Source organism: Sitodiplosis mosellana, unplaced genomic scaffold (assembly GCF_009176505.1).
Source record: "Sitodiplosis mosellana isolate CC-2019 unplaced genomic scaffold, AAFC_SMos_1.0 Smas_scaffold_13, whole genome shotgun sequence".
Taxonomy (NCBI): Eukaryota; Metazoa; Arthropoda; class Insecta; order Diptera; family Cecidomyiidae; genus Sitodiplosis; species Sitodiplosis mosellana.
Genome location: NW_022595255.1, coordinates 579,946 through 593,043, shown reverse-complemented (window position 1 = coordinate 593,043; position 13,098 = coordinate 579,946). Strand labels below are relative to the sequence as shown.

At 38.0% G+C, this 13,098-nt stretch overlaps 1 protein-coding gene across 3 annotated transcripts in view; it reads left to right on the top strand.

Moving 5' to 3' along the window:
* The window catches only part of LOC129567889 (uncharacterized), a 181,919-nt gene that overhangs the window by 87,134 nt on the left and 81,687 nt on the right, over window positions 1-13,098 (top strand). For all 3 annotated transcript variants that reach the window (XM_055445253.1, XM_055445252.1, XM_055445254.1), the window contains exons 4-6: window positions 1,444-1,551; window positions 4,811-4,899; window positions 8,874-8,969. In XM_055445253.1, coding sequence (XP_055301228.1) covers window positions 1,444-1,551; window positions 4,811-4,899; window positions 8,874-8,969 — 293 coding nt within the window. The remainder of the gene's footprint in view (window positions 1-1,443; window positions 1,552-4,810; window positions 4,900-8,873; window positions 8,970-13,098) is intronic.

The window sequence follows — 13,098 nt, the reverse complement described above, 5'->3', positions numbered from 1 at the left end:
CTCATTTTGTTTGGCTTTATCAGTGAGGTTTTGAGTTATCATCGTTGTTTTTTCTCGCTGTTTTTCTCAACTTTTTACTTGTATCATTTGGTTGAATTTGAATTTGCCTGACTTTTTTGTGTGTGTTCATCTTTCATCTCTTGTTTGCCTTATTCGACTATTTTTTCCTGGTTGTCACAGACAATTTCACGTGTCACATTTGCTTCTCTACGAACCGTGAGACAGAGAGAATTGGGTAGTAAGAAAGGACGAGAGAAAGAGAAGGAGAGAGAGACTGAGCCAAAGTAGGCAGATCCATAATCGGAACTTAAAAATCTTGTTGCTAGTTTGCATTGTTGGGTGCTTTTGTTTTGTGTTTCCGTTTTATTTGCCTTTTGAACGTTTTTCAACGATGAATGTTCCACCGACACAAACCGACAAGAGCCCCTGCAGCTAAAGCAATGCATTGTTGAAACTTTTAACATGAATACTTGGGCTGAAGAGCGACAACAACAAATGTGAAGCTTGTTCAAGCTAAAGCTTAACACAAACAAAAAAAACACAGTCTGATGGAATCGGCCTGGGCATCTATGGATGTATACAAATTGAACCTTTTTGTAGTGACACTTTTACATATGTTTTTTTCTCTCTCTCAAAATGACTCTCACAAATGTGTTAGGCAAATTGTGTAGTCTTGTTGCTGCCTGTTTTTATTATTGTTAACTCCTTACTTTTTTTTGATTGCCAACCGCCAGACTTGTCGTGTTTTGGCTGAACGTTTACCTGTGCGCTATGCCATCCCTTGATATTCTCACTTGTTTACACTGCCATTGTTTTCTTTCTTATCAAAAGATTTATAATTCATGGCGCAATGTTTATGATAGCATACAAATGAAAGTATGATATATGGTAGGGATTTTGATTGTGTGTGTGTATGCATTTGAAGCAAAGGATCGTTTTTTTTCATACCTGGTTGATATGACAACAAGATTGAAATAATGTGGAAAATTGACAAATTACCGAGACATGTACGGAATCGTTGGCATAAAAAAACCGGAAACCAAATCCACAAAAGATTGCCTTAAATCATGAGCCAATTTTTCGAAGAAAAGGACACATTTCCCGGAACCAAATGAAATTGGAACGGTTTGAACTCCATTACTAGATATTATGCTACATCATGGGCTCGCTTTGATCTCAAACACGCACCCAATTTTCGCTCGAATAATTTGTCGTTATTGTATTATTATGATTTGTGTTATTTTTATGCTTTCAAGCAATTTCATCCTCAAAAGCACACTTTGTCTTTCTGTCTACTGTTTGGTGTATGTGAGGGTGTATAAAACAGCAATCATTGGTAAATCGTTCTTATTTTAAGCTCTTGGTCGTTCCCAAAGTGTATTTTTCCCCATAAAACTATTCATTCTCTGTGTTTATTTTTTCTCTCTCTTTTTTCCACTGTAGGTCGTATTACTGCTCATGCTTTCCGGGCCACAGCGGAGACGATTGCGGCGTGGGGCCTTTATGCCATGATGGAGACAAGGACTTTTGCGAAAATGGCGGAGTTTGCAAGTAAGTGCATAACGATTCACTACACTTTTTGTCTATCATTTTTTGAAGCGATGCGGAAAAAAGTAGCAGATTGCATCTGATGAACACTGAATATGATTTCGAAAAATGTTTTTCAAGTGCAGCGATGCTTCAGTTGCAAACTCTGTGATTGTGTTCGCATGCGAATTTTCAGTTTAAAAAATATCGCCAGACTTTGTTTTGTATAGTTTCGTGTTTTCACATGCAACTGTTAAACAAATATTAAAAATTCTGCATGTCACAGCATTCACTTCGAAATGCATTAAAGTTCTTGACGAAATGTCACATTCTTCTACATTTGTTTGCTTACGTACGGAAATGGAACTGTTTTCAAATGATCTTAAAATTTTAAATGGAAAACACATTCGACAAAATGTTGAATAATTGTTCATTGTGCCATAAATCTGGCCTCTTTTTTTTCCTTATTTTAATAGAATATTCCAAATTCTTCCAGCATAAAATCGAATTTCAATTACCAAAGTATCGAGATGTGTTGCTGTTGCCATGGTCATCATTTTCATAAGTAATTGATATTGTGAAATTGTTGACTACAAAAGGGCATTTTCAATGTAAAATCGCTCGTTCGGTCTACGAATTGAATGCGCATACAAACGAAAAAAATTTCTCTCTCGTCATTTTCGCCGAATCATCGCTTTCATTTGAACGCATCTGGAATTGATACGTTGAAATGCTTTACCATCACTTTTAATTTACATCGAGTTTATTTGCATCGCATCCACAAAATAATTGCTCGCCAAGTTCAATAAGCCTGCTTTATTTTCTATCTATGTATGTGTATATACGTAGAGACGCAATCACTATGGAACTCAACACAGTTGCTAAATGTCAATGGTGTTTGTCAGTTTGCTGGAATTGTTGGTATTTGGTTGGTTGGCGCGTTGGGAAAGCGTGTCCCATTTCAATATATTGACGACACACTTACTCTCATTTTTCGGTTGAATTTCTCTCTTCTTACGCTCCCTCTCTCTTTCTCTTTCTTGCTATCTCGCACATACTCCCATCACATCAAATGAAAATGGCATCGGCAATGGCATGTCGTTGTCGTTCTGCCAACCGTTGAGAATGTGTGTAGAGCACTGAACACGAAAACAATTACCGGAAACACCAGCTTGAGTTAGAATAAGTGATGGTAAATATGGCTTATGTCGTTATTGTTGTTGGCGGTGATGGTGGTGGTGTGCGCTTTTCTAATACAGATAGCAGCGGCGATTATGACAACGACGATAATTACACAATGATTTTCGCTTTAAAGCGATAGAGAGAGAGAGACAGAGAGCGAGTGAATGAGAGGGAGAGCACGAGTGGAATGGGAAGAAAAGAGCATTTGGAAAATTGAAGCGTAATAAAAGCTATTTGAAGAACCGTCATACCGCGGTTTTGCGCGTGCTTCAAAGCCGCAACACTTAACATTTTGTTCATTTTACACTCAAGCGCGCGCACGTACGCATGCACGTACCCAACTTTCCAATGGATTTCTAACGATGATACACACTCAATGGCGCAACGCGTCATCGCAATTGGTGCGAAGAAAACAATTATTCGGTTTAATTTTAATGTCATGCCGCTCATTGTTTTTCAAATTAATATCATATCCCCGCGCGAAAAATTGGATTTGTGCGGCTCAAACAAGGGTACGGCTTGCATCCAACCATGCAATAACTGCATAGTGAGCAAGCACCAGAGCGGTCAACGAGCGCTCGTTCGTTCGTTCGTATGCGAACATGTTCGTTTGTTCGTTCGTTCGTTCGTAGAATCTACGAACATGTTCGTTCGTTCGTTCGTTCGTTCGTAGAATCTACGAACATGTTCGTTTGTTCGTTCGTTCGTTCGTAGGTAAAATTTCATTTTTTTTTTCAAACATAAAATTTTCTTATTTCTTAAAAAAATATAGGAATGATCCTATGTACTCAATACTGTAAGCACTGTAATACTGTAATTTTCAAGTTGTGAACATTATTTTCGCACAAAAAATTGAACGAATATTTTTTTGAGTTTCCACTTGCACAATTGGATGCATAATAATGCAATAAGCAATAATAATGCTGGTTTCAAATGTTGTGAAACGAAGAAAGTGATGCATACGGAGAGAGAGATAGAAAAAGTGACAAAGACAGTGTTCATCTCTTTTTGCCAAGTATGGTGTGCACATTTCAGATTCGTCTTGTTGCTGTGATATCATGAAGCACGTTGTCGCTCGAACTGTGTGTGTTGTACGATCACAGAACAAAACATTGTCTAAACGTATAACTGTTTTGCACGTGGCGATTTAACACAGTGCGTAAAACACACACTGTTTGAACGTCCATGTGATTTAAATCATCACTGCAACAAGTCTCTCTGAATTGCACACCATAAATGACAAAAAGAGATGAACTTTGCTGTCTTTGTCATTTTTATCTCTCTCACTCTCTCTCTCTCTCTCTCTCTCTCTGTATGCATTACTTTCATCATTTTACAACTTCCACGTTCATGTCCAGCTAATTATCATATCATTCTATTCTCGCCAGCGGACACACAAACCACAATGAGTGAAAGTAAGATTTTCAGCGATGTTTTTTGTTGAGTGAAGATGTTTTTAATTAGTTTCAATTTCATTCAATTGCGCAAGTGGAAACTCAAAAAAATATTCGTTAAATTTTTTGTGCGAAAATAATGTTCACAACTTGTAAATTACAGTATTATAGTGCTTACAGTATTATTGAGTACATAGGATCATTCCTATATTTTTTTAAGAAATAAGAAAATTTTATGTTTGAAAAAAAAAAATGAAATTTTACCTACGAACGAACGAACGAACAAACGAACATGTTCGCAGATTCTACGAACGAACGAACGAACGAACGAACATGTTCGTAGATTCTACGAACGAACGAACGAACGAACGAACATGTTCGTAGATTCTACGAACGAACGAACGAACAAACGAACATGTTCGCATACGAACGAACGAACGAGCGCTCGTTGACCGCTCTGGCAAGCACACACACACATTTGAAAAATGTAATCAATTCCATTTCAATGAAGCGTTTAATTCAATGCCATTTTTTTCTCACTGTATAAAGTACAAACAACAAAAAAGAAATGAGAGAATTTTAATTATTGAAATTGAAATGGGCCATTTCCATTGAATTACACTATTCTGAAGAAGGATTTACTTTCGAAATAACAGTGAAATTTAAATAAATGTAATTTTAATATTTTTCCCATTTCATTTCCACAGACAAATTGGAGACGCAGGTGTTACATGTATTTGTCCGAAAGGATTCAAAGGCAAGAAGTGTCAAATACCGGAAGACGAGGACATAAATGGTAAGCGATGGTGGAAAATTAAGTGAAAATCAATATTTGTACAGAAAAGGAGTGTTTTATTGCCGTGTTGTTAAATGCCATCGAATGGGAAAATATGTAAATTGGCGCCGATTTCGATAGTGTGAGCGATTCGCTCGTTTTACGATACACAAACAAAATACCTATCAATTTTCGTGATGCAATTTAAAATTTGCCAATTTCCAATGAACTGTCAAACAGCGGTTGTGACTTGATACTCCAGTTGAGACCTACAATTGAACGGTCGTGCTTTGAATCGGCTCAGTTTGTCCAACTTTCCACGAAAACTATAAATTAATTGATTTAGTTCTGGTTGTCAGGCATTCATGTATATAAATTTTGCGAGTGCCTTCGTTATCAACTAATTTATATGGTTTATTCTTTCGTTTCCGAGCGTATGCAGAACAGGTAATGAATGCCTCCGGGCGACAACAGAAAAGCACACATACACACACGCGCGCTGAATGGGATAATAATAACAATAACAAGTGCAGCTGCAGTGCCGAACGAAAATGAATGGGATTTCTGAAGCTCATGAAAACATTGTTTTATTTACACAAATATGGCCCTGTGCAAGTTCAACGCGGCTCGTTCGTTCGCTCGTTTCATTCATAACAGCTAACGATTTTTCATTTTCGATATTTATCTGATATAAAGGCAGAGCAAGTACTCACTATATGTACGTACATTGGCTACGACTTCACGGAATGCTAGCGCATAATTCACCATAGTTCAACAAAATAAATTCCAATAAACGAACATCAGTCTTTGTGTTGCTAGGCATTTTGTCACATATTTTATTTGTTCCACTTGGGTATTTTTCTTCTTTCCTTCTCTCGCTGCTTGCTCTCTGTGTGATGTGCTGATGTGTTTTGCATAAATAAAATTGCCGCTAGGTTTGTTGCACAAAATCAAAACAACACACAAATACACACACTCTTTCAGGAAGTCGTGTCTTTGTGTGATGGTTTATGCAACACATAGAATTTAATTTGAAAAATCCATCGCGTAGAACGCAAACATCGTTCCGTTCGTCGCTACAATGTGATAGTTTATTTATATTTGCCGTGAAATATCATTAAAAAAACACAGCACCGTACAACTTTTAACGAGAAGCAAAACAACTATTTGCATGCAAAACAAAAATACGGACCCATTCTCTCGATGCGTGTGTATAACGTGAGGCATCTAGTTGTATCTGCGTGTGGATATTACGATTCAGTGAACGCAAAGAATGGAATGCTGAGAACACGGAAATTTGAAGTGAGTTGTAGTTGAAATTCATTAGAGTTGATGCTGTTCCATATTTTCGAATGGGCTGTACAAAAATATTTGATTTCGTTAACTCTGCAAATTATTTTCCGCAATTCTTGTAGGGTACGTTCTGTAAAAGCCAAAACTGACACACCAGATTTCGAACGCCAGAAGTTGTAGCATGCCATTCACTGTGCATTTTCACATTTTCACTTCCACCGATAAATCTATCGTTTCAAATTAACTAAAGCCACCTTTTGTTCTGTAGAATGCCTGCGAACTTTTCATGCAAATATTACAGGAGGCAATTTCACCGAATTTATGCGATCGAAAATTCAAAAGCCAGATTTTGTTTATGACTATATATGTGAGTGCGAGTGTGTGTGTGTAAGCATGTGCTCACAACACCGTGAGCCATTCTTGCAGCTGGCAGTGTAATTCGGACTCGACTTACCATATTTAAGCATTAGTTATCTATTTAGATAGTTTGTTGCATATGGCTCAAATAGTATCACCAGGCAGCAACAGACGTTCTATGCGTTGTCTCAACCACTGACCCTTTTTATCACCAGCAGGGAATTTAATGATTCCATTTTATTGAATATTTTGAAGAAAGTAGAGCTAACTCAAGGCCATTTACATGATTCTGTTCTACATAGACCAAATGCAATTCCTTTTACCTAAAAGTCGAATGTTTTCATTTGATCTATGGACTTTGATTACTTTTTTAGCTTCTGACCGGACGGTGTCCGACGAAAATGTTGCCCTTCGAAGTTTCCAAATCACTGAACTTTAGTGAAAATTGTCTTTTAAAGCTATATCATATAAGTGATTAGCTAATTTTGACGTGATTTGCACAGCTATCTGTTGAAATGTTGAGAGCGCACTAAAATACAGGAAGAAACGTCATTTCATTTGAGCAGATTTTTTTAGTAGAAGATTTATCGTTTTGGAACCCATACTTTACATACTCGTTTTTTGTGTACATTCAAAACTTTAGTCTGTTGATTATACATTGACAATTAGGCTAAAAGACATATCATTTGACCATTTATCCGATTGAAGAGACTAAGAAGTTCTTATCTATCTTCTCGAAGTTCATCTTCATCCTTCATGTTAATTAATCAAATCAATTTCTATACGATTTTAATTTATTGATAATCCTACTTCGGTAAATCCAAGTTTAGCTTTGTGAAGGACTCCCTCAACTCGATGCATTCTGGTCATGGTGTTCTGCATGTAATGAAACATGAAGCGAGCAAAGCAATCCCTGAAACGTTTAAGCACTCTAAATGACAAGCAAGAAATTTTGTATCTAATCTGTAGAAAGATGTTGTGAAGTGATAACGAGGCTGATTTAATACCATCTCATGCAATCATTTTCAGCAAGTTTTACAGTTGAAAAATAAAAACATGGAGTAACCCAAAAGCACGTTCTGTCGCGTATGTGTGTGTATGAGATGCTTATATCATTTTAACTCCAGCCGATTTTCTATCTCTTTGCGAATTTATGCGGCTGGGGGTGTTGAGCGTCTCTTTGCAAAAATATTCCAACTTTGAACTTCGATAAACAATACACAAATGCAGTGCACGTGCTCACACACGCACAAGCCACTTAAGCGAAAGTTTTTCGATGCGACCGAGTGTATACGAGAGACAGAGAGTGAGGCAATGGGGTACATAGAGCGCAGCGCGATGGATAGAAAATGTGTAAAGGAGACCAAAGCAAAGGGAATATCTTAAGCCAAACTAATGACACTTTGCTCGGGCAACATATGGAGTCATTAAAACATGAATCTATTCTCTTTGAATAATGTGTATGTTTGTGCATTGTTTTGCAATTGTTTTTGTCTCATCGTCCACAGACCCACACATACACTTGAACACTTTTTCCATGCTTATCGCCCTGGCATTACGTTCGTTAGATCGTCTACTTTATGTGGACTTTATTTGTTACCAAAGTGGAAACTATTCTGAAACAATGACGAAAAACATCAAGAAGAATGGCAAAAGCTAGACTATATACACCCAATACAGAAAGGAAAGTGCATTAAATGGCAAAGTCTTATAAATCCCATGCATTTAAAAATGCTGTGCTGCAACAGCGGCACTAAGAAGTTCGAATCAAAAGCTGAGTGGTAGGAAGCGAGTGTGTTCCACGTCATTGGGTGCATACATAAAAATGTGCTTGTTCACAAGGAAAATAAACAATCTGGATGCTGATGCTGATGTTGTTGTTTATCTTTGGTTCCTCCCAAGGCTATTCGATTTCAAATGGCCCGTTTTTGTCTTGCAGCCATATACCCTCACCATCTGGCTCTCCCTACGCTTCTCTTCATTCAGCTTTTCCCCAACAATTGCACTTTCAAAGTCTAAAGCACACTATATTACCATTGCCATCGTTATTGTAACGCTTTTTAAGGATCAAGTTTAGTTTTATTTTTCGGTCGCCCCCCGAATAAACATCAAATGATTATTTGCTTTGTGTCGCCCTCAGTTAGTGTTTGTTGACTTTCTAAGCTAGTCATATGACGAAAGAGAGTGGGAGCGGGAATGATAGAGAAGAAAAACGGCAATTGTGTCCAGTAATAGATAGCTGTAGAATACATAAATTTATTCCGATTCTTATTTGTTTTCGTCGCATGTCGACGATTTCGTTCATTTCGGTTTGACTGTTTTGTGTGCGTTTGATTTCATTTTAGGTTGTTTTTCCGACGAAAAAGACTGTGATAGTCAATGCCATTTCAACGGACCCGAACAGGATTTCTGCAAATGTACCCAAAGCACTTCCATATCAAGTAAGTAAAATATGCTCAAATTTATTCGACGCTTTTTTTTCTTGATGATTTTAATTCAAGAGACGGTGTGAATATTCTCTGAATCGCATGGTCATGAACGAAGAGAAAGAAAATAGAAAAAGAAACAAATCTCTTTGGTGCAATGATGGAGAAAAAGTATGGTGAATCAAGTGAGGAACGGGAAAAAGACGTTCACCACCATCAATAAGAAGTGAATTGCAGTAAAAAGTAAATAGGAGTGAGAATCGTAAACAAAACAGTGAGATTTCCAAGAATTATTTACATGGTCAATGTTTGACTGTAGTGGAAAATAGCAACGCAATGCCATGCAACTCTTGTGCATGGTGTTGACGCTAAATTGTGCTCAGCAAGATGTATTATACAAAAACCAAACACAAACAAATTGCGATGAAGAAGGAGAACGTTGGAAAGAAAAAACGATGAAGAAGGAGAACGTTGGAAAGAAAAAAAACGCAAACTTCGCTAAAGGAACAAATTGTACTATAAAATGCTAAATGGTGCAATCGAAAAAATGGACAAATGGCTAAAGTCGCTCGTTATAAAAAGAGCGAACGTGAACATTCATTTTCGTGTTATTTGCACTATCTACCTGGTGTACTTGGCCGCCGGCTTCTGTTCCACATTCTTGCTCTCTCTCCTACCTCTATTTTTGTCTTTCTCATTCTTTCTTCTGCCGTGTACTTGCCAGTATGGTGTTTAGTGCACACCGGAGAATAAAGCAGTAAATGATCGCATTATTCTTTCTGCCAGTTGCCTTTTCGTCGAGGTTTCATATGGCATTAGTTTACGGTGGCGAGCAATGAGAAATGAGCTCAAAACCATATCATTCGTTGTGCAAGCAAGAACAAATTCTTTCTCGCTCTCTCTCATGCTCAAGGAGACTGTGAAGAAATGTAAGATCCTGTAAAGTCACTAAATTGATTACCGGTTTTGATGCTGTTGTTTTTCACACTCTGGCACACTTCACACACTATAGCGCTTCGGCACACAAACACACACACACACACATAAAACTTTTACTCCGTATACAAGCAAACGCACTCTTTGGCTCACGATATATTCTTCAATTTCAAAACGACCGAACGAAGCACCGGAAAAAATTGATGATCGCATAAAGCATTTTGTTGTTATACTTCACCTTGTTCGCTCGCTCATTCGTTCGTTCACTTGGCCATGTGTTTGTGTGCAGTCGTTCGAAGTGCTTCATAAACACCAAACAGGTATATTATGTTTGGCACGAACTCGCATCTTGTGAATGCTTCGAATAGTTCGGTGATGCAATACCGCTCTCTGATTTATATTTTGGCATTATTTACAAATAAAATTTACATTTTCACCTTTTCAGCCAATGCCGGTGAGTTTTTTTCTTCACCGAGAGGAAGGGTGAGAGAGAGAGAGAGGGAGAAGGGCACAGACTTTGTTCCTTATGCTTCACCAATCAAGGTGGATACGTAAAACATAATATGAACAAATTGTTGCTCACATTTTTTTCACTAGATTGCTGTGCTTTATCTTGATCATTCCTTCTATATATGGCAACAGTATGTGTATACACGCAGAGATTTTCCATCACAATCAAACGAAGCGAATGACACATTTTCTGTGCTGCGACTACTACTGCTGCTGCTGTTGTTGTTGTTGTCGTTGCCGCTATTCCTCTATGAGCTTTGGAATAAACATTTTCCGTTGAGTGTTCAATCATTCTTTTCGGTCGCTTGATTTCACTCGTATCATCTCCATAGGGGAAACTCATTCACCTAACAAATTCATTCAAATGTAAAGGTGACTTACATATATTGAAAGAAGCCGAGAGAGAGAGAGAGAGAGAGAGAGAGAGAGAGAGAGAAAAACACCGTACGCTGTAAATGTTGAAAGAATTTCCCGTTATAAGTTTACAGATTGTGGACACTTGTACGACAAGTGGGTATGCATTCTCTCATAAACGTAAAGCATATTACCGTCGCCTTTTGTTGATTCGCTCTTTGTGTATGCCGTTTGCTTTTTGTGTACGTATGTGTGATGATCACATTTTCAACTAGATTAAATGGGTTTAAATGGTTTTCATAGAAGCAAACGAGTGGCATCGGGCAAAATGGATGAGTGAAAATTAACCAAAGCGCATTTTCAGATGCTATCACCAGACATTTGCAGAAGCTGAAGCACGCCACATACACACACACACACACAAACGCAGAGATCTGCACAGATCCGCTTTGTAAAACCACAAACAGAAAACTTTTTCCCGATTGCAATCTCCAACACATTTCAGAGACGGGAGGTATTATTAAAACGCAGTTACAAAAATTTATTGTACCCATACAATTTCTCTTCGCTTCACTATAACACTATGCATTCGTATTCGCATTCAATTACGACTATTTATCAAGTGCAACGCTGCACCACACCAACTTTTTCTCATTCTCTCTCTCTCTCTCTCTCTCTTTTCCCATTTTACTTCCCAAGTCTTCTTCTTGTTCCGAAAGGGAAAAGCGACACGGAGAAAGCAAACGAGAGTGAAGAGAAAAATAAGCCATGCCATATAGCTTCGGACATTCGGTACGGTGTCTGTGCGATATGCTCTCTTTTTCATTCCGCTGTGAATGCTTTTTTCACTTCTTTAGCACTTTGACATATCTTTTATGAACACAGCGACAATACACAACGATAGCGAAAACTGTATGAAAACACCGTTGAAAACCCTTCAGTAAATAGTCTTTATTATATCATTTATCGTAGAAATTAATTGGTCATTAAACACTTCTCTGTAGTGCTTCCTTTGCTTTATGCTGTCTGCACGCCGTTAAATCTGTGTGCACCACTGAAAACGGGCGACATCGACGGCAACGAATGTTTTGAATGATTTGGTGTTCGTGCACCTTTCCGCAGCGTTGAAGTTATAAGCTATCGAGCACCATCTGATTGGCGTTGACGTGGAATGATGCCAAATGGCAAAGAAGGCAACGCCTGAATTGCTTCGCTTTGAATTATTGTCTGCAATTTATCAATGTGAACTGAACTGTACTCTGCATCGTATACATTCGTATCACGCGAACGATGTCTCTCTTTTTGTCTCCCTCACACCCGCCAATAGTTCACAGCAGAATATGCAGAATAGAAACGAATTGCCTCATCCTTCAATTTTCTTCAATAAAAAATTTCAATCATTCTTGCGATTTTCTGTGTAGAGGAAAAAACAGAATCTATCTCAAAGTTTTAACACTTTTTCTATGGGCTTTCTTGCTCACGTTTTGTCATCATTTGACTTGATTATCGTGTGGAGCTCAATGGCACATTTTCCATCGCCATCGATGTCGTTACGCATTTGCATGCAACTGACATCAAAAGCTCATTTAAATGGAAGAATCAGTTCAAGAGGCGAAATCCATTGATGTTCCACCGATGAAAATCCATTTGCCAAACTAATTAAGTTTCAATTCCAATTTGCGTTGGCACGCGAAGATCCATTTAATTGCTGCTCTTCGATGGGAGAGTGAGAGTAATATTGCGTTTGGGTTCCCCCAATATGCATATATGGACGACTGACTGCGTTGATTTTAATGATTAGTTCGTGCTTAAGAGGAATTTTTCGGGTGAAAATTGCTCTCATTGTTACATAAACTATACGCCTCATTCTTTTGGCCATTGAACCCGTACCAATTTTGGGTCGTACGTGAATCGTTCATTGTGTGTATTCAGTGAGTCAGACGTAGACGAGACGAGATACCTAACAAAACCATTGACAATGATACCACTTTGAGGTGATAATGATCTTTGCTATCATTAGTGTGCGATGCTTTTGTTTTTAACGCGCGACACAGACGCCATTTAATGTGGTATACGCATCTCTTTTTGGCACAACACACAAATTCAACGAAAAGAGGTGTCATTGCTTTAATGGCTTCAATTCAAGAGTGAATTAATTGCTAGTCGAAAATGTGTAAGTACGAGTGCCATCATCGTTGAGATAATTTTTTGCTCGTTTAAATAAAGTGTATGTCGTTTAGATTGAAGCCGTCGAACGTTAGGTGTCAGGGGAAAAAGCACTGCATTTCAAATTGATGCAATTCTTTGTGACTAACAAAGCCGATGCACCGTGAAGTACCGGAGA